Here is a 22,978-nt window from a genome sequence, read left to right as displayed (position 1 = left end):
CAGAACTGAAAAATCCGAATTAGTACCAACTAATTTTTCTATCAGTTGCTTCTATTCATATTTATTTAACATTTCTCACAGTCCTAAGTATGGGTTTTGTTTGATTAATTGTTTACATACTTGGCTCAAAATCGCTGCACTATCTTAAGTATATGAATGATTTGTTAATAGTACTTAATAATTAAGGTATCAATTCCAATTTTTTAAGTCCAATTTTTGTAGAAATACACCATATCAATAAACATGCTTTTATCGGCTCATGACTGAGTCAAAATAAAACGAGAAAAGGTAATTAGATACCCTCTAAGCTCTTTATTTGCATTTAAAAACATCAATTGTCAGATTAACTCAATATACAGTATAAACATTTTACATCATATGATATATTTTGCAATACTATGTAAAACAATTAGGATTAAGTATTTCTTTGTTGTCGTTCCTTCCTTCTCAACTGATCTACATTTCTTTGTGTAGGCCATCCATATAATATCTATTTACTAGTGATGGGGCGATAAACAGAATCGGGAATAAGAGAATCAGGTGTTTTTTCTAGAATTGGAATTAGCATCAGGAAAATAATGTTTAATTTGCGATTCTGATTCTTATTGATTATTACTGGTATTTAATAATTTTTTTTAAGTTTAAAAAAAATATTGAACCCCTTCAAAGGTTAGAAATTTTTCCTTTTCACTAAACAATTTAATATAACTTTTCAATTTTTTTTCCCAAAAAATTTAATTTTTTGTGAACAACTCAGCATTTTGGAAATTTAATATTTCAATTTTCTTTCTTTTATCTTAAATTATAAGTTATTACTTATATGAGAACAACTAGGGGTATTTAAATTTTCTGTGAACAGCTGTTGATTTTATTATTTTTTTATGAACAGCTGTGGATTTTTGAAATTATTTCTACAAAATTTAACTTTTTGAGAACAGCCAAATTTAAATTTTTGTGAATAATTACGAATGAATTCCGGAACGTACTCCGAAATACCCCATACCCCCTCCCTCCACCCATCCTCTTGCAAAGGATGCGTATCCTGGCTTACAATGCAAATGTTCTGTACTTTTACGAGTAAACCCTGATATGTGATTAGCCCTTCATAGTGTATTTACTTTGAGTGATGGCGCAGTAAAACAACGATCATAATTGATAAGAAGGATCCCACAAGAGGCACTTCAAAAAATAGGTAAACATGATTCCTTCTTTATTTAACTTTTTTTTGAATAATAATTGTGAAGATGTTAAGAAGAATAAGTTGAGATGTTGGATGAGATCTTTATTGTATCGTACAATATTTCTTCCGAAAAGAGACACAATAGAAGATGACTAAAATAGTCCGTAGTTAGCTAAATTCTTCCCCCCCTAATGCCATTTGCAAAAGTTTAACACCATCTGGGATATTTTTTTATTTTTAATAGAAAAGTATTGAAAATAAAATATTTCAGAAATTTCTTTTAAGTGGAATTATTTGCTCAAATGACGTAAAATAGTGCTCAATCTTACTTTGCACCCTTTATGAATCTCAAATTTGACTGATTATTTTCAAATTTTGCAAAATTACTGAAACAGCTGTCTTGCTACAGCACATTTTTACGTTAATTTTGCGCACAGAAGAGCCTTCTTTTTTTTGACATTCTCCAAATTCCAATTTGAAAAAAAGGCATTTTCATCAACTTCTTAATTTTATTGGGGCGTCTATATTATAAGTTCGTTCTTCTTGTTCCTTTATCCTCTCCCCCCTAAATAAAGCAGATGACAAAATAAGCCTCTTTCTCTAGCGTCACCCTTTAAACATAAGAAAATATAGCTTTTTTGTTCATTTTTGAAGAATATCAATTACAGCCAATATGCGATCACAACCGTATCCTACAAGCGTAATTAGTCAACAGGTTGATAAATACACTGGTTAGATCCAATGGAACATGACATGTACCATTTTTGGATAATACGAGTTCACACAAGTTAAAGGAAACGATTATTTTTTAATTAGGTTTGTCTTAAACTCTATGTATAAGATTATTATTTAATCATTGTTGGGAATTGTTGTTAAGAACTCAACAACAAGAGCTAATTTTGACTAAATCAATGAAGGATCAGTAATGGACTAGGAATACCTCAATCCATGTATAGACTACTTAAGAAGATAAGTTCTCATTAGTAGGTATATGTAGATTTATTCGTACGTATATATAATCTCGCTTATCTGTTAATGGGAATCAAATTCATATGAGTACCACCGGGACCAGTGGTTTATTTTTTATTTTTCCTCTTTCTTTCTATTCAACGCTTCAAAGAAAGTTCTTTGAACCCTTCATGATATAATTATTTTACTGTTGGTTCTACCTCCTCCTAAAAAAGTTTCAAGACGAGGAAGAGTACCCATGTAGGAAACATTCAAAACAAAAATTGAAGGATTGAATAGGGGATATGATTCAAAAGACTAAATATTTACATACTTCGTCAAAGCAAATACTTTTAATTGTTTATAATCGTTAGCCATTACTTAAGTGTACCTACAAATATTATATATGCAGGTGATAACTTATTGCCATGTATTTTAAAAATATGGATAACTAATAAAAAGACAAAATCCGAATTTAACCAATCAACGTTCAAAACACTGGTTTTTGAGTTTTTTTGAAAAAATTGAAAAATTAAAATTTTTTCATAACAAATTAAAAATTAACATTGGATTTTTTTTTCAAACATTTAATTTTTGGAAAAAAGTCAAATATTAATTTTTTTTGAAAAAAAAAAAAAAAAAGCTTTTCACAAAAAATTGAAGAATAATAATTTGCTAAATATTTAATTCCGAACAATATATACAGCAAATTGTTTAGAAAATATCGCCTAAGGCGATCTAGGACCAATTTCCAAGACTAATGTAATGTAATTAGTAGTAATAGGACCATTAATAAGAATCGGGTGTTTTTCCTGGAAATGGAATCGGCATTGTGAAAATAATTTTTTATCCACGAATCACGAAATTATTATTGGTATTTAACTAATTATTTATTTTCGAAGTTATGAAAAAATAAATAGGGACTTTTGCTTTTGACTAGTATGTTTAACATTTTTATATTTTTCCAAAAATTTAATTTTCAGTAAAAAACGAGGTATTTTTGAAAAAGTTTAAAATTCGAAAAAAAAAATGATACCAGAAGTTAAATTTTGAAATTTTTTCAAAAAATTTATAAAAGAAATTTAATTTTTCTATTTTTTTTTTTTTTGAGCACATCTGCGGATTTCTTAAACTGCTTTCCAAAAAAGTTTATTTTTGTGAACAACTGTGGATTTTGTAAATTTTTCTTTACAAAAAATTATTCCATAAACCAAGACAAGAAGAATAAATAAATAATGAATTATTATGTGAACAAAATTTTATCTTTAAATTTTTATTTAATATATTCAAAATTTAATGTTTTTTTAAAATTTATGCATGAGTGTTGTGTACTTATAGTAGCACCACTCTACGTTAATTGTTGTTTATGTGTAGTTTCTTAACGTATTTGTTTATTACTACAATTTTATTTTCAGCGCCCTCTTTCGGATATTGATGTTTTCATAGATTGCCCATGCCCCATTGAAACTTTTCTATGTAATTAAATATTTTTTATTATTCTATTTAGTGGTGGTGGTGATTAGTAAACCATATGTAATATTTTTTCTTGGAAACTCTGATCATATTTCTTTAGAAATTTATGTAAAAATACAAGAATATGCATAGGTATTAAGTACCGAGTGGTACTTTAAAAATGAACACTTTGAATTTTAAACTTCAACAGGATTTAATGTATTAATAAAAAATAAAATTTAAACAAAATCGATACTACAAATACAAGTGTGTTTGAACTCTCTTAATCATTAGTTTGACTACCCTTGGTGGCAATTATGGCTTCCAGGTAGCAGCAGAAGTCCTCGCACCCGATGGCGTCCCAGTGCTGGCTGAAAGTGGTTTTGAAGGCTTTGGTGTTAGGTTGACGGACACTGCTGGTCTTTCCCTCTATAAAGGATTCTACATCGACTACACAAAAGGTGTACCACATGTCATACCACAAGGACATGGCGGAGGAAGTATGCTTTGTGATACTAAGTGTCTCCATTGATTCATCAATGTCTCCAAGGGTTGAAGTGTAATCGAATAGGTATGATTCGGGGCTGTAGAGGGGGTAAAAGTATCCAAAGAAAAAGTTTTGTACAAGAGGAGATGGGTTTCTTTCATTTCTTGTGTCAAATGTGGCCTTTCCACCCCCGCAAGGCTCTTTTCAACCACTTTTTTCAAAGCTCTCCGGGCAGTCTGCTGTGAAACCCCGAGATATCTTGCATAGGCATGAGTGCTTTGTTTAACCTCTCTTGATCCAGTTTGGCCTGTTTGACTAACCTTTTCTTCCTCTCCAAAGTTTTGGCCTTGCTAACGGCGTAGATGGTGGTCCTTTAGTGCTTGGAGTGTGAATGGAAACAATCACGTTCAAGTGTCCTTTTCTCAATTTATACGTAGGATAATGAGCTCGAAATATGAATTAATTTCAATAACTCAACCTTCATTAATTATTATTGAATTAGTAATTGTTCAGATTTCAATGGAGCACCCGGTATAGTGCATTTATAGCTGTATATTTATATCCACTTATGTTTTTTAGCCATTTTGAATAGATAAATAATTCTCACTTTACATTCATTACATATCTATATTGTACGTTATACTAACATATGTTTAAAAAAACAACAGCATCGATTTGATGGATCATAGATACCCCCATATCTGTAGCACAAAAAAAATAGTATACAACCATAGGTAATCAGTGGTTCAATGGAAATGTATGATCAAAAGAGATATGATTTGACCCCTATTCTAAAGAGAATTTGCACCAGGCCCATTCAAAAAGTTTGGCTCTCCCACGCAATATTATTTATAATAATAGTATTCATAGGTTAATTCACAACACAAAAGCATCGTTTTTATCGTATATTCATAAGAGATAATTCTCATCTCTTCAAACAGTCGTTTTGTTTATTGTACGATCCTTCAATATATATAAGCTATTTATGCATACCCCTGAAACATGCCTCGATAATAATAAAAAACCTGCAGGGGAGATTTTTTCATAATATAAACACAATCCTTACTTCAAGGTACATTAGGGTAAGGACTTCTTGATCATTATTTTTAATTCATACCCTGTAATGTTAATGCATGTGTTTATAACAAAAAACTTAATAAATTACCTTGATTTAAATAAAAATGTAAAAAATGTTACGCATAAACGGTTTTTGTAGATCATTGATATCAATTTATTGCTATAACGTATTTTTGGGACCCTTATAAAGGAATTTATTCTTGAATTTGCTAGTTTTTGATATAAATAGGCCCTTACCGGTCTGTAAAGTATGGAGGTCTCAGCGGAAGAAATTCGCTGTATTTTGCATTTTTACTACATGAAAGGGAAAAATGTGTCGAACCGGGCCAAGAAAATTTATCGGTTTGTGTCATACAACAATAGTCAATAGTTTTTTTCTCTCACTCAAATGTCCCCTCTACTGTGAACAATTTGACTGTTTGAAGCTGGCGATCGAACAGAAGCGGCCAGTATTGGTGAATAGTAGATTAGTCGTGTTTCATCAAGACAATGCCAAGATAGTGCACACATTTTTTGATGACACTGCAGAAACTCCAGGAGTTCTGATAGGAAGTTCTAATGCATCCAACCTACAGTCTGGAGCGGACACCAAGTGACTACTACGGAGAGGGGTGAGAATTTTCCCTCTTTGATAATTGATTGTACTAGTTTTTTGCCAATAGGGACAAAGAGGGTAAACTTGGCTTAAATCAAATGATGGGAAGACTTCTTATAAGCCATTCCAGTAAAGCAAAAAATACGAAATTACTTTTTTCCCAACATATTGTATAGTAATATTACTATTCTTTGGAGGAACGTTTCTCAATAAGTGGGCTTCGGTCCAAAAGTATATCAAGGATCTCTTATAAGTCGGCCGTAGAGAGCTGATGAAAAAATATTAATATAAAATGTCCTCCCTTTGCCGAATATTTTCAAGGTGTTAAATTAAAACAAGATTTCTACGGATCCTGTCGTAAAAAAAGATAGCTCATCCCTGAGATTTATTCTATTTGATATCTGTATAATGAATAATTCGGATGCTCGAAGGTTATACTGATTTAGATATTATTTTGGAATTTTTTGATTCCTCAGTATGTATTAAAATAATTATAATTTCTTTTACGTATCCAAAACTACATATATTTATAAAAGCTAATAGTTTAAATTTAAAATCATTGTATGCGTGACAGTTTTTTTTTCAAATGCAATTTAAAACAATAAATATTCAAGCAAAATATATACATTATATTAAAATAAGTCAGAATATGAAGTAAAAAAGTATTAGTTACCCTTATTGCGACTTTTAAGAAGAACATAATGTGGCCTCCAACAAGGAAGTTTAAACACCAACAATGAAAAGGACCCATGCCAATTTATATTTTAATGATATGTACATTAGGGTGAAGCTGTAGTTCCGATTGTATTAAATTTGATCTTTTTTGGGGCTAGTGGATACTTCTATTTTTTGAAACTTTAAATTTTCAAATAACAATAAACAATAAAAAAGTTTCTCTCTCGGAGTCCTGTTTTCCTAGGATTTCACATTGAATTGATTCCAGGGGCATCCGCAGAGGGTGGGCTAGGGGGCCTGTAACCCCCACCCAAAAATAAAGAATTTTTTTCTATTTACCAGAAAATTTAATATTTAATTTGTTTTCCAAATAATTTAATTTGTTGTAAACAGCTGTGGATTTTTGAAATATTTTCCAAAAAATTTTATATCTGAAATTTTTTTTAAATATCTGTGAATTTGTGATTTTTTTCTCAAAAAATTTCATGTTTGAAATTTAATAATTTAAACGTTGTGAATTTTTGAAATTTTTTCCCAAAAATTAAATTTTTTAAGAATTACTCTAATCTTTTTATGATTAACTTGTAAAAAAAAAACCCAAACCTATTACTACAATAATCAAAGTACAACCGATATAGTTCTCGACTCTATGACATTTAATTTTTTTTGTAAATAAGCATGGATTTTTGATTTTTTCCCCCAATTTTTTTTTTAAACTATAGATTTTTTTAAAAAATCAAAAAATTTACTATTTAAAGATTAGTTTTTGTAAGAAAAATTTTGGAAAATTTAATTTTTGTAATATTTTTCGAAAAATTTAATTTTTTTTAAATAGCCAAGGATTTTGTAATTTTTTTTCTGAAACATTAAATTTTTTACGAAGAAACATGTATTTTAGAAACAAAAAAATATTTGAAATTTAATTTTTGAAATTATTTGTGAATAACTGTAGATGTTTTCAATTTTTTCAGAAAATTTGAAATTTCAATTTGATATTTTTTTATAAAAAAGTTATTGATTTTGTATTATTACGTCACAGATGTATTCATAAGGCTCACACAAATTACCAAAATTGAAAAACGCTTTCGTCACGATTCTCACTCTAATGTTACTTTAAATACTTCCTAATCAAATTGAATGAAGTTTTATGATCAGAGATCTTTATTTGAACACTCATCCATTTAAATCCATTATTCAGCCATTTTTTATTTTTTTTTTAAACCTTCTTCCCACATGTTTTTTTTTTTTTTTTTTTTTTTGGGGGGGGTCATTCAATTTAGATGGTAAAAATATATCAAATGATATATGTATTTGATTATATTATTTTTCCACTTATTCAAGAAGGTTTTGACGAAAGTAAGTTATTTGGTCAAGGTACATATATGCGCAGATTGATTATAAAATACAGAACACACTTGTAATTACCCATGTATATAGATCTTAACTAAGTATTGTATAATATTAATAACTTCTTATGAATTGAATATTTATTAATATTAAAGTGTAGTTAACAATTTTTATATTAACATTTGCTTATATTTCGTCAGACTTGCTACGTCATTCTGTCCCCATATATGTACATAAGGAATTAATAAAAATATGATTGACAGACTACTCTCGACTTGTGAGTACTTTCGATATGTGGGAAGAGCAGGACCATGAGTAGAATTGTTCGTGGAGGGGTTAAATTTTGAGAAAATTTAAGCTTCATATTATATATAGAGGGTTGATCTTATAGAGTGGCAGACTTAATTTAAATTTGAATAAATGGAAAATTTATTCGTTGATTGTCTTGAAACTTGGAAAAAGGCAGGTTTTGTACATCAATATTCCTTATGTAAAGTTTCGACCCAATTAAAAACAAAACAAACGAGAACGAGTAAAAGGGAGCACGTGGCATGCCCCAATGGCCATAGCCAAGGAGCTTGGATGCAGCCTTACCACTGTTTATCTTGCCAGGGACTTATTCAGCACTACCATGGTCTTGGGTGTTGTGGCCAGCACAGGCAAATTCTGCCCTCCATTTTTGGGGAGAGGAAGGAACGGCTTAATGCAGACGCTTATATCTAACTTCTGGACAGCAAAGTGTTACCATAGGCCAGAGAAAAGTTCAGAGACAAATTTGTTTTTATATCACACAAGCCTGAGCTCCACGTCATCCCACTGCTAAGACCTAAGTCTTCCTAAGAGACAACTTTCCAGACTTTTGGAACCTCAACATATAACCACCTTAGTCTGCAGACGAGAATCCTTGGACTACTGGATCTTGGTGTGTCCAGAAGCTTCCATCAAGAAGGAGTGGACCAAGCTTGAGTCTGACACCATAGTCCAGGTATGCAAGGGATTTAGGTCTCATATTGAGGCCATTATTAGAGATGAAGGCTCATACATAGAATAAAAGTTGTGCCAAGCACTATTTTCAGATGATTTTGCAAAGAAAAAAATTGTTCTCACAAAACCCCTCGTTTAAATTTTACTCTTCAAAAATTAAAAATAATAAAATGTATGCCAATAGATAAGATTGACCCTTTATATTATAATTATAAAATAGTGGTCCCAAACATTCAATTCTAACTGCGGACCGCTCAACACTTGACGATTTTACTGCGGACCGGGGAGGGAGTGTGGAGAAAGTTGAAATAATAATAGTAAACTTGAATAATTCACTGTGTACTCCCAGAGAACTTTATCAGCAACTTTGCTCCAACATTGTAACGCTAATATAACATCAAAAACTATGCGGTAACGTTAAATATAGGAGCCCTTGTTCATTTGGAATGAGATGGACCCATGGTGTGGCTTATGTCCAGTCTACTCCTTTGCCTTGTTTTGGTGTCTGTCACTGCAGAAAAAACCCAAAGAAACTTTCCAAAGACGCATATTTCTTACTCATTTTCCTAGCTCGTTTAAATTTTGGAGCAAGGTGTTGAGGATACAGTCATTTAAACATGAAATACGTTTAAAGCAAGAAGAAGAAAATATTAAGTATGAATACAGACGACAAAAGGGGCGGAGGCATTGTAGCCTGTTACTCATCTGATGGATCAATTCAAAATGATAAAACCGTAAATTAACTATCTTTTGTAATTTGCATTAATACTTAACATTTTAACTTAATCCTTCTTCCTCCTCGCCGCTTCCAGCTTGCTGACAGCGTAGACAGAGGTCCTAGAGACTCCAGCGCCAAGGAGTTCAGATTTTAATGGGACACTACGTATGAAATCACAGGACTCAGGAAGAATGTAGTACAAGAGGAGTCCAACTATTGAATGAGGAAAATCGAGCAAGGAGTAGAGTAGCATTTCCATACAAGACAATTTTTATATCTTATGTACTTGAATAATTTGGCTGAAAATACAAAACCCATCGAATAATTGGGAGATCAATTGGCCCGTGGCAACACCGATCCCGATCCCGTTACATAAATCTCAAATATCTTGACACCATAAACTAAATATTAATATTTTAATAATGAACTTGTTTGTAACTTGAGAATTATCTGTAATTCTAATGAGTCGATTATTTTTTGGTTAGGTATTTTATTGCCCATTTACTAGTTATTCACCATTTCCAAGAATGGTTTTAAGTAATTCATGTATATTTTATATTCTTCATTTTTTCAAACCATTATTTGCCCAATTCTTAACAAAATACAAAATAATTATTCTAATGTTTATTTCAAAATGGAGTTTGATTATTTCAACCCCATTCCCCTCACATAAGACTAATTGAATGTATGTATTAGCGTTGAGACTCGGACCAGTACCACTTTTTTTTTCCGGTTCGGTCTTTATTGATTTTTCTAGACCGATTTGGACATATTTTTATGGTCCAGACCGGGGTCTCAGACCTTGAAACGACTTTTCTTTGGTCTCCCATTGTATACCGATATTGATTCGGTCTCAACTATTATGAGAAATCTTTTCTTTTCTAGATCAACTGTCATTACACGATAAGTTCTAAAACAAATACTGTATACATATAAGAGACGCTGGGATCACAATTAATCCGAGCCATCTCTGTTTAAACTTCGTGTCACGTCATTTTATTTGAAAAAAAACAACATATGATGTCATGTTATAAACAATTTATCTGTAAAATTGGTCTAGTCCAATTTTTTTGGGACCGAACTAGACCGAATTTTTATATGTGACCGTTCCAGACCGAGTTTTTTTTTTTTGACCAAACTAATTCGGGCCAACAAAAAATATAATGGTTTCACATCGGTCTAGGATTTCCAGACCGAAATCAAAAACTAGTATGTATGCCTATACAAGGTCCAGTTTAATTTTTTGTGATGCATGTGAAATACTTGGCCTGGGCCTTGTACTCTAACGTAAAGTTATATTATTTAGCAAAATAAAATTTGAACTTATTTCTTATTCTTTGGAAATTTCTTTTTTCAAATTTGAAATGAAATTCATATTTAAACTAGTCTTTGCAATATACCTCCCTCATACTAAATCCAATGACAATTGACTAGTAATGTGTTAGACCTTATTTATTAGATACAGTCCATTCCAGTCTTAAGACACGTACGATCAGTACTTTGAACTTTCAATCAACAGGACCGGACCTTAAATGTTGTCCCTAGTAATTTTTATAAGACAATCGAGGATTTATTGAACCAAATAAGACATATGAAATTTGTATTACGATAATTGCTCCAAAAAATATTCTTTTATTCGTTATAATACAATATAATACGAACATCTTATATTGTTAATAAGTTCAATATTTAATTTTCAGTGAATATCTGCGGATTTTTGAATTTTTATTCGAAAAAATTTACTTTTTCTGTGAAAAGGTAAGGATCTTTAAAAATCGATGATTAAAAATACAAATAAATACTTTGATAAATAAAAGCACTGCTCAGGTTGTCAACTACAAAAAATAACAAAAATGGTACGCAAAAAAATACTTAGAATTTACATCCTAATATATATACAAATAAAATCTTCCTGAAGCATTTTCATTTAACTACATGACTCAGTCTATGTTTCTACGGAAAGAGATTAAGATTCCTTAACCTCATTTTTTCATATACTAAATTTACCTGCAAATATCTTTCCTCTATATAAATACATAAGTTTATATTATAATATACGATAATATTTTATTATGTAAAAAAAAAAAAAATATGGCCCCAAGAATATGATACTTTTCAAGAAAGGGGGAAAAAAATGAAGGAAAGAAATGTAGAAAAATAAACTGAGAGATCGTCCACGTGGTGCTAACAAAGTAGAACCAGTCTGAAAAGATGAAGACGTCCTTTTTTGTCATCTTGTCCCGGGTAAAGGTGTTGTTCTTTTAAAAATAAATATATGTTGACAATTTACTCAAAGTTTAACTATTACTAAAAGTAATTTAAATTTGTTAATTTCAATATATATACATCCCTCCTTTTTATTGGATTTTATATTACCAATAGAATGTACGGATAATTCTGGGACATTTTTTTAACCTTTCAAAACATACACAAATTCCATCCCTCTAAAAAGGATACAGATCGAGCCACGTGTTCTTTTCTTTTCTTTTTTAAAATCAAAACATGTTGAGGGATCACGAGTGATATAAATCTGATGTATTTATTAAATTTTCTTATCCAAAACTGTTGTCATTTTAATTATTTAATTGCTGAGTACTGAACATCCTTTTTTCTATTTCTAGCAAATGTCCTTGTTTATATCCTTCTATCCTTTCCTCTCTTGTTACGGCTTATTGTAGCTGATATAATTAAACGTCATGACAACTAAACTGCTCTCTTCCAAGACATTTTTCAAATTGTCCGGACTGCCATGTAGATTCTCGTTGTTGTTTTTTAATGCTCCAAATCCTCCAGATTAGCATAGCAGGTCATGACCCTTCAGATGCCTCTATTCATGTTCCTTGGCTAATATATACTCCAAAAAGGGATCTTAGGAAATTGAATATCTTACCTGAAATTAATATACATACATAGAAAATAAGGAAAAACAATCAAAAAATTGAAATTTAATCATCTAACATTTATTTGGCTTGCCTGTTAACATGTCAAGTATAAATCTTTATTATTTTATTTTTTTAGTGTTTTCAGAGCCTCTCAGCATGTGAATAGCATATATTTGATAGATATACGTGTTATTGTAGTACATCTACAAAACAAATTAATTTTTCGTGAATCTACAAAGCATTATTTATAAATAACTGATTTGTACATTTTGACGTTAGATCTGGTCTTTCTCTTGATGTTGGTTTATTATAATCTGATGGAAATTTTGATGGAATGTTTACTAAAAACGACAAAGTTACATGATTTATCTTCAACTTGAATGTCCCAATCGACATACCATTTCATTTGCCCATGATTTTACAAAGACGGAAATTCCAATAAATGAATTCCAGATACGAAACATAATTATTAGAAAAATTTAATTTGAGCCAAACTATGTTAATTAATCTATTGTTTAATATTTTTTGATTGATATGTATTGTCCTAAATTTTGAATTCTATAATACATATATTATTTGTAGATATCTATATCACTGAATTGGCTCTTGATAGAAGTCATTAAACACCTATGTACAAGGGAAGTTAGATTAAAATAAGCAATGTTTCTCTATTCTGTGCAGTAAATGGAAGTATCAAACCAGACAGACCTCTGAATAATGGACAACAACGATTTAAAAAAAAATTCTCTATTCATATATATATTAGCAAAGGGTTACCCAGCGTTGCTCAGGCCAAGGAAAGAGTGGGAAATCATATTGACTGCCACCTGTTCGTATCTATGGGCAAAACATTTGTTTAGATAAGAAGTCCTTCTTTATATTTGTCAAAAAATTGCCGAATTGAACATGGCGAATAAAATTTCAAAGAACTTTTTTGCATCACTTTTGCAAAAAAAAGTAGAAAATAACATTTATTGGAATTGTAAGGAGGAGGACAAACCTAACAAGATTTTTTTCGCACTTGCAAAAAAAAGTGATGGAGAATAAAAAAAAGAACCCTTCATAAATGGTTCATTTTTGCAAATATTATGTAATAAAATCTTCCAAAAATTGAAAAGGAATTATGAAATAATATTAATGTCAAAAAATTTAGGTTTAATGTATCGTTTGGCGTCATTTTTTCTCAAAGAATGAAAATTGACGTTTGATGAAAAAAAAAAAAAAAGGGGTAAAAATTACATATATTTAAGTTAAACTTCAATTTTTATGAGTCAAATTTATATACAAAGCAATCTTTAAATAAACTCTAAATAAGCTTATGTTATCTAGAAATCTAAAATTTTCTTGGACATCAATTTTTATCAACCTGAAAAAAAATGAAAGAGCAATTTGATCCGACTTTTTTTTTTTTTGTCCATAACTTTTTAATGTTTAATACATTTAGAAAATGAGTTAACTTGAACGCTTGCAAGATTTTGTTCATTTTTAGATAGCATTTGATATAACTCCATACAAATACTTTTTTTTTATGATGCGTACGCTCGATGGTATTGTTATTTCTTAGATCAAGTATCTCAAAAATGACATGCAGACGGACATACTTTGCTTTATTAGTAAAGAATATATATAGGAAAATCCAATGTGGAATGGGCATACTAAAAAACCGAAAAATCATAATAGTAACCCTGGCAATTTGAAGAATGTTTTATAGGAGAGAAAGAATCATGGCAATAACGTTTTATTACATCAGCTACAATCAGCTGTGACAATGGAGGAAGGAGAAAAGGATATAAAGAAGGACATTTGTTAGAATTACTCCAATGTCGACCCCAATTCTACTCCGAGTCCAAAAAGGACTTACTATTAATTATAACTCTGCAACACATCCTCGGGATAATGCTCTCTCTTTTATTAGCAAACACGAGTGTTCAATCAGGTTTTCAATATAATTGAATCTATATAGGAAAGGAAGCTCACTGCTCAGGAATAAAATAATAATGACAACTACTAAGGAAAAGAAAATTCCTTCTTTAAACTACCAAAAAAAAAACGGGCCAGCTAAAAATACACCGAATTTTCATCAGTGTATATGTAAAAAACTGGCCATTGCAACCACAGTTGCAAATGTGGGCCCGCACTTCCAATAGGTCTCACCCTTAAAGGAAAAAAAGGTCATTTGAGAAAAGAAAGAAGATGAATTTTCAAATACAATTTATTAAAAAAAGTAATATAAAAAGACCCAAAAATCCTGACAATATAAAAATACATCATTCAATCAGTATATAGTTGATTTAAATATGTACCATTCAAAATATGTCCCAATCATTTTTAAAGAGAGTATTGAATGAAACATTACCTTTTCTAAGAACCATCTTGAAACTTCATTATTTGAAGAATATTAAATACAGTATGATTAAATAAATGTAAAAAAATCAAGGTTCTAAATCAATATTGTACTTTTGTTTTTATTAGATTGATTTTTCAAAATAAAATCTGCATCGATTAATTCTTGACATCTTCAATTATAGCACACAAATATCTACCTTATTATCTCTTATGTTTGACTTACATTCCTGCTAATTATGAACAGTAAAGTCAATTCATTTTGATGGACTTACATAATCTACTAGAACCCAAAGCTAAATGAAATACAAGGTTATACCATAACGCGTGTACGACTGATGTTTGACTTCCCCCATGTTTTTTAATATTCACGTCAGAGTGTATATGTGGTTGCGTGTTTTGTAAAAATCTGTTTTTCTTGCCCAAGAGACAGTACGATAGATTAAGTTGAAAATTCTAGCAATGGTGACGTCATAGACTATGAGTAGTTGCGTGTTTTGTCAAAATCTGCCTGCCTTGGCAGCAGTCGGTAGAATACATCAAATTGAAAATTCTAGCAAGCCGGTTACGAAATGTGAAAATCCAGTGTGGAATGGGCATGTTAAAAAAAGAAACCGAAAATCAACATGGTAACTCAGACAATTTGAAGAATTTTTGGAGGAGAGAAAGAATAATGCTCATGACGTTTCATTAGATCAGCACCAATCAGCTTTGAGAAGAGAGGAAGGAAAAAAGGATATAAACAAGGGCTTTGTCTAGAATTACACCGATGTCGATCCCCAATTCTACTCTCAGTTGAACAAGGACTTACAATTATAAATCTGCAACAAATCCTCAGGGCTACGCTCCGTCTTTTATCAGCACACACGAACGTTCAAACAGGTTTTGAATATTGTGAATTTATTAAGGAAAGGATGTACACTACTCAGAAATTAAATAACAATGACAACTGCTAAGGAAAATAAAATTCATTCTTTATCATACAAATTAACGGGCCGGCTAAAAAAAAACACCGGATTTACATGTATTACTATAACAATATTTTATTATTGAATTAGGATGTGTCCATAATATATATATTTCATTGCGAATTATTTTATTATGCACATACTAAGAATACTAATACTAACTTGCGTATCCGCGGACAGACAGCTACCATAATATTATAAAGTACATAAATACAATAGCTAATAAAAACGGATAGGATAGGGTATTTATTTCAAAAACGGAGACAGATACAGACATTAGACATAATATAAAAGTTGTTTAGAATTCTAAGCTACGTACTTAAGGCACAAGTTTCATTCTGATCAGACCAAATTTTTGGGCGCTGGAGGACAGGTTTGTTGTTTCGCTAATAAGTTGATTTTTTTTTTCATTGAACAAGATCGATTCCCCGTGTCTCAATGCTTTTTAAAAGTATGGTTTGTACATTCGAAAATGCAACAACTAAAATTATAAATTAAAAAATTGAACTATTTTACAATCAGAAAAAGGGAGAAAGTATATTAAATGTGAATTAAAAAAAAGGGAATTAGGAAGAAGATTAGCAAGTTAGTCTTAATAAGTATCTTCATTATGGTTGATGGAGGGTCATAAATATTTGTAATTAGTATGTAGTCTATCGAATAGTATTACTAAATTCTGAAGTTATTTAAAGCATTAATAAATCATATTTACATAATACGGGTACGCTCTACTACATATATAATATATTCATTCTTTACTAAGGAAATATATATTTTAGAGTCCCTCAAGACACGACATTAAATTCTTTTGAAGTGTTGTTTTTTTGCTCTTCTCTTATTTTGTTATTGTTAATTTTATTTTTTACCTGAATTTACTTATTTTAAAAGATGAAATCAATGTATACTGTATAATGTACATAAGAGGATATTGTATCCTTAGCATAGGTGCTCCTGTCACTGTTTTCCAATCCCCCTTCAATTTATTTTTCTTTTGATTATATTTTGGATATTATTCCCATGATTGATTGTAGCTTAGTTTCAGCTGATATCATTGCTTTACCTACAGGAAATAAGGGCCATAAAACATGGACTTCCTTTCCATCTGTCCATCCCTCTTTCTAGAAATCAAGTATGATTGCCTTTGGTCTAAATAACCATAATTACCATGACCTCTCCTACCTTCTCCGGCTATGTATTTATTTGGTGGGCGTCTAATATATGTGTATGTGTATGTTAATTACATATAAAAACCTTTCTTTAAAAAGAAAGAAAGAAGGCCAAACTTATTGGGGGCTACCTAATAATGACAGCCCTTTTTAACCGCTGTATTAAATACTATAAACCCCCATGAGTCCGAATATAAAAAGATTTAACAGCTGACATAAATGTGCATTTTTTGTTGTGTCTTTGTTGGCTTTGGGGGGCACTTTTTGAAGTATATTATCGAACATTATATGAACTAAAACATATTGACCAGTTCAAATAATTCTGAATCATGGGCCCGAGGCTCATCAATTGGTCCACTAAAAATATGGGAGCGGAATCCTGGTGGAGCACATAGTGAGTTTAAATTCACCCAAGGCAAGACCACATCCTTGAGGACATCCTGGTACTCCTTGCTCAATTTTCAGGCTTTTGGAAACCAATACTGGGCTTACTCTACCCGTCTGATACCACGATCCACAGAGGCTGGGAACCTAATCAACCGGGTAGGCGAGGTAGCGTTTGTTCATGGAGTTTCTCAACTAGTCCACGGTCCAGTTTTTCTTGACTTTTTGCTGGGCTGGACGCGAATCAAAGTGGAAATCGCAATTTGCTGTCGTACAGTGTATATGGTACAACCTTATGATTGGAACGTGGAACAGAACGGATATAATGGATGAACGCTGAACATTAATAAAAATGAACGGAAGGACAAAATAGCAGAACACTTACAGTCCTAGTTGATGGTATGCTTCAATGAATTTTAGAATAGTATTTTTTTATCACTAGAAGTCCAAAAATAGGAATAGATTTAATTATATTTTGGGGTTTAAACTCCTTCAATTATTTCCTTAAAAATATAAAAATTGGGGTACATTAAATGCACCCCAATGGCCATTTTACAATAGATGAATTTAAACAAAAATGGACAATCAAAAAGTTGTATAAACTCTTCGTCATTCTATTCACTCATCTTTGCTAATTATAGCCTATAGGATATTTTTACATATGTATATTTATATAAAATGACCTACCTACTCCATGGGTAGGTCGCCTCATTTTTTTAACCCAAAAGGGGTTTATTTTTTTTCATTTTTTAAGCAACTGATCATACGATTATTTTTTTCTTTTCCCTCTTTGACTCACTCTCCGACTCTTAAAACTAAGCCTATGATGCATGAAAAGAAGAACTGAAAGAGAGTCAGGAGGTAAAGTGTTTGCTCCTGCATATCAAATCTAAGGTAAATTCCATTATGCAAGTACGGTGATTATATTAGTACAGGAGGACAGGCCATCGCGTACGCCAGCGTGCGCATTATACATAGCGGCCGGTAAATGTTTCCATCAACCCTCTGTGTTCAATACGACTCCTTACTCCTATCATCATCACCATTATTCATTTGTGATGAGGAAGAAGTAGTGGGTTTCACTCCATGAATGTTATTGCTAGTACTCACCTGTGCTCTCCTCTGATCGGCATGAGATAACATTCCAAGTCATTATTTATCATTAGTCAAGTACATTCGTGAATAAAAACAAAAAAAAAAGATTAACTGTATTCTGGATCCTTAAAAACATGTGAAATTGAAGGTTCCACTCGAGGGATTAGATAAGAAGTGACACTATGTTTCTATATTTCCTACTCTCCTGCATCATTCTACTCGTGGGGATTCCTGTTGAGGCCTACGAAGAGAATTACGAGTGTTTCGATCCTCCAACTCTAAATGGAGATAAAAACTCTTTCCTACATTTTGATATTTTAGACGAAGAGAATGTTCAAGTGTCATGGAGAGAACTCTGGAAGGAGACAGACTGGAGTCTTTGTTTCGATGAAGTTCAAATTGTCGCAAATTTGGATCGAGAAGATGAAATGGCAGTCCTCATTATGGATCCATATGTAAGGAATAATCTTTCTTTTCTATTTACACTCTAACGATTATACAACATACTTAATTTTGTTGTCTCATTTTGGTACTTTTCATGGAGGGCGTGGGAATGCAAATAGACCCTGAATTATTTTTCCATAAAAAATCACAAATAAAATGAATCAATACTTTGACATACATTATTGGGGAATGATTTCTTAGGAAAATATAACTGAATTATATGTAATATAGTAAGTAATGATAAACTAACTTGTAATGTAGTTAGCTATGCATACTTTTTTATATATAAATATGGGATTTAAGATACAAAAAGTTGCAAATCATGCCATTTATCGACCTTTTCACAAAGATAATAACCCATTGGCCATACGGCTCAAATGACTCCTACATAGAATTATAATGTAGGACTCAAAAAATTGAATATTGTTTTAATCAAATGGAGAGTCAGAATAAAAATCTTGTCTCAAAGTACATTTATTTATGCATTAATGATGTTATGACTCGAAAATAATTTCATTTTTAGTAGGATTTCACAAAAATGAATTTTTTTTTTCTGAAATGAGGAGTTGAAAGCTGCTTAAAAAATTCAAATAAGCTTGATGAAGAAAGAAGAGTCTTAGTACTCCTACAATTATCAAAAAAAGTGTAGGGTTGATCTTATCAATTGGTACACATTTGATTATTTTCAATTTTTCAAAGAGGTTTTGTGAGGACACTTATTGAACAAAATCATCTGAAAATCATGCTTGGCAAAACTTTTATTCAATATCTGAGCCATCAGCTCTAATAATTGCCTCAATACGAGGCCTAAATCCCTTGCAGACCTCGAATATGTAGTCAGACTAGAGCTTGGTCAACAACTCCTTCTTGATGGAAACCTCTAGAGACTGGACACTCCTGTGAGGAGTAGCACACAGCCTTTTCTCCTCCAGACACCCCTAGATAGAGTAATGCAAGGACTTTTCTCAGGGCCAAGTTAGTACCTTCTTATCCTGAAGATAAGCATCTGCATTGAGCCACTCTTTCCTCTCCTCAAAAAAGGAAGGACAGAATTCGCCTGTTTCACGATAAACAGTGGTTCGACTGCACCCGGGTGGGGGGTTGGGGGGTTGGCCATAGGGTACATTCTATGTTAGACAATCTTCAAAAATTCACTCCTTTGTTGCACCATTTTACTTGTTCTCGTTTATTTTGTTTTTAATTGAGTCGAAACTTTAAAGAGGAATCTTGAGTCACAAAACCTCTCTTTCACTGAGTTTGAAGACAATCGACGAGTAAATTTCGAAGTTATTATAATTTAAATTAAGTGTACCAATGGATGAGATCAACCCTATCTGTGAAGCATGAAAACTTATAAGCACTATTTGCTGACTCACTATTATTATAGAAAAAGATGCAAATATACCAATTTATTGGAAATAGAGGGAGGTAGAGAAACAAAGTGATAGTCTCAAATTTCAAAACTATCCCTTAAAAAATTATTTTATCATAAGATAGGAGTTACATTTACTAATTTCTTGCTTTCAACTACTTTCAGATTCAGAAATCCTTGAACGTATCTGTTGTCCCATGTATTGAAAATACGTATGTTTTAAAGGCCATTCATGAACCCACGGGAGAGGCTGTGATCTCTTTGGGTAAAGCACGTCCCATTGTAACTATTCGATCATTGAGTCTTTTACCTACTCCTTCCAATGGTATTCAAAGATCTTTTCAAACGGATAGTGATAAAATTATCTATTTTATCAATCCCAAAGATATCTTTGTGCGTGGGGATTGTGTGACTCGTAGATCTTTTACACTTTACACACGTCTACATGGTGAAGGAGATTGGACTCCATCCGTTGTTGAGCATTCAGAAAATGAAGCCGAGATATATTTATATTTAGAATTAGCCTCTCTTAAAAATATTGACAAATGTCGCTATTATGATGTTAAGTTAAATGTCAATGAACAAGGACATGAAGTGGAGATGGATTTAGATTCCATTTATCCCTTTGGAATAAAAGAGACAAAATCTTTAAATGATTCTATTGGTGCTCCTGACCCACCCTCAGTTATAGAACAAATAGATTCGGATACAACATCTGTGAAAATTGCTTGGGACGAAAGTAATATCGCCTGTTCAACGGCCTTTATTCTTAGTTTTATAGACTTTGTAAGGGAGGATGAAAAAATTCCTCACGGTGATGGAGGAACGTATTTAATTACTGATTTAGAGCCTTGTTCTAAATATGAAATTTCCATTAAAACAGAGTTTGAGTCTACTACAAGTGAAAAAGGAACATCTTTCTTTTTAACTACACGTCCTATAATTTCAAATATATTCGAATTGCAATACATTAACATAAGCATATCCAAAGCCAGTGAGGTTCAGTTTTCATGGGACTCATCAGAGTACCCATGTTTAAAAGCTGATGACTATAATGTTCACGTTTCTAATGTATACAGCGATGATGAGGATAGAGAATATTTTAGTATCCAAGATGGGAAACTACTTTCTTCGGGACAAATCTCCTTTCTCGCTAAAGGTCTCAAAAATTGCACGGACTACACGGTAAGACTTAAATACCTTAACCGAATAAGTTCATTCAGTACTTAAAATAATTTGCTGTTTCTTCAAGTTGGCCATTGCATCACCGGAATTGGGAGACGTAGTACCTGTAGAAAAAAAATTTCGAACAGGAGGAACGAAGAATAAAGTCCTAGGCATTCAGGTCACAAATTCCACAGCAACAACCATCACATTAATTTGGAATGAGGACCCTTGTGCTAAAGGATATCAAGTCTCACATTCAAGAATAGTGATGAAACATCAGGGTGAGTCGCACTTAAGTTGACAAATAGTTCATTCATTATATTATAATAGGAAAGATTAAATCATAATTACATTACATTATAATTATCACAAAATAATTTAACAATATCCGGATTGAATCATCGATCTAGACCCTCAGGTTTTCCAAAACACATGTCAAGTATTTTTATGTAATAATCTCGTTCCTCAATGCATTCTTCCCTGCTAGCCATGTTTTTAACGTTTTTGGAGAGGGTAGACATCAGTTCAGGATTTTCTGTAATGTCACTTAGAACTGAGGAGTCCTCGGAATGTTTCAAAAGAGTATGTAGAGCCATGGCCACTTGCTCATTTGAGGTGTCTTGGACAATAAGTGCAGCAAGTTGTATATGCGTACCCATGGAGGAAAATAAACGAGCAAATTTGGATGGATTTTCTTGAATGAGTGCAGACATAAGAAAGGAGGCTTTGATTTTAAGTTTGGAAACATGATCCATGAGAGCACGAATGAGGATAGAGGGTCCATCCAGGGATATCCATTCATCTTGCGATGCAGGGCATTGTCGTATGATACAGGAGATGGCATAGAGTACTTTGACGCGCACGGAATCTGAGCTATCCGAGGAATCCAGGAGTTCTAGGAGGAGATGAAGGAATCCATCCTCCGCCATGTGGGTTTGACAGTAGGGATTGTTTTGCGTGAGTTCTGCAATGAGATGGGCCGATTGGGATTTGAGAGAGTCATGGGGGCACTTAAGAGTGTTGAGAAGGGCCTCGAATCCTCCTACTTTATGAAAATTAATGGCCATGTCAATTTGTCCAACCCAGTCCTCAATGCATTCCATGGCGTAGATCTGCTCAGATACGTCACTCACATTTGGATCAGATACTTTGGGATCAATCAGAATTTCGATGGCCTTCGTAAACTCCTTTATCACATCCACTGAGAGATTCTTGAGTACATTTTGTAGAAACTCGATACGCTCTGGATCGATAGGCTCCGCTCCGGAGTCGGAAGGTGCATCTTCAGTCTTTGTATATTCCGCACAAAACTTCAAGAGTCCACGTAAATCTCGGGGTTGTCGGTTCGACATATTGGAGTTGATTAATAATTATGCTATGATAATAATTGCGTTTTTATAGTTTATAGTTATACAATACTTGTTTACATTTATGTTATTCAATTTTGTATGGAGCGAGCGCAGGTCCTTTACTTCTAACCAATGAAAACACTTTCTTCCTTTTACAAAAAATATCCAGAAAGCACTAGAACTCACTAGAAGCCACTACTAATTTCTCGCATTTTTAAATATGACCCATATAATAATACTCAATGCCTTGATTATTTTCAAATCCATGATTGATATAAATTAAACTAAAAATCCAAATCCTCCTAATACCAATGCTATTAGAACAAGGTTAGACAACAAGAAAAT

The 22,978-nt window shown here is 32.1% G+C and overlaps 2 protein-coding genes across 5 annotated transcripts in view; one reads left to right on the top strand and one right to left on the bottom strand.

The window, feature by feature from the left end:
• Positions 1-22,978, top strand: part of LOC121126406 (uncharacterized) — a 32,726-nt gene that overhangs the window by 1,547 nt on the left and 8,201 nt on the right. For 2 of the 4 annotated variants that reach the window (XM_071891813.1, XM_040721733.2), the window contains exons 2-4: positions 18,027-18,756; positions 20,283-21,302; positions 21,370-21,565. In XM_071891813.1, coding sequence (XP_071747914.1) covers positions 18,484-18,756; positions 20,283-21,302; positions 21,370-21,565 — 1,489 coding nt within the window. In that variant the 5' untranslated portion in view covers positions 18,027-18,483. Of the gene's footprint in view, positions 1-16,969; positions 18,757-19,884; positions 20,020-20,282; positions 21,303-21,369; positions 21,566-22,978 lie in introns of those variants that run through there. The other 2 variants (XM_040721740.2, XM_071891817.1) reach the window with 2 other exon arrangements.
• LOC121126443 (hsp70-binding protein 1) lies at positions 21,577-22,733 on the bottom strand. Its single transcript, XM_040721773.2, has one exon. It carries the CDS (start codon positions 22,634-22,636, stop codon positions 21,683-21,685), a length of 954 nt encoding a protein of 317 aa, XP_040577707.1. The 5' UTR covers positions 22,637-22,733; the 3' UTR covers positions 21,577-21,682.

The sequence above is a fragment of the Lepeophtheirus salmonis genome, chromosome 1 (assembly GCF_016086655.4).
Source record: "Lepeophtheirus salmonis chromosome 1, UVic_Lsal_1.4, whole genome shotgun sequence".
Classification (NCBI taxonomy): Eukaryota; Metazoa; Arthropoda; class Copepoda; order Siphonostomatoida; family Caligidae; genus Lepeophtheirus; species Lepeophtheirus salmonis.
Note: the sequence above shows the minus strand (reverse complement) of the source record. Positions and strands in the feature narration are given on the sequence as shown.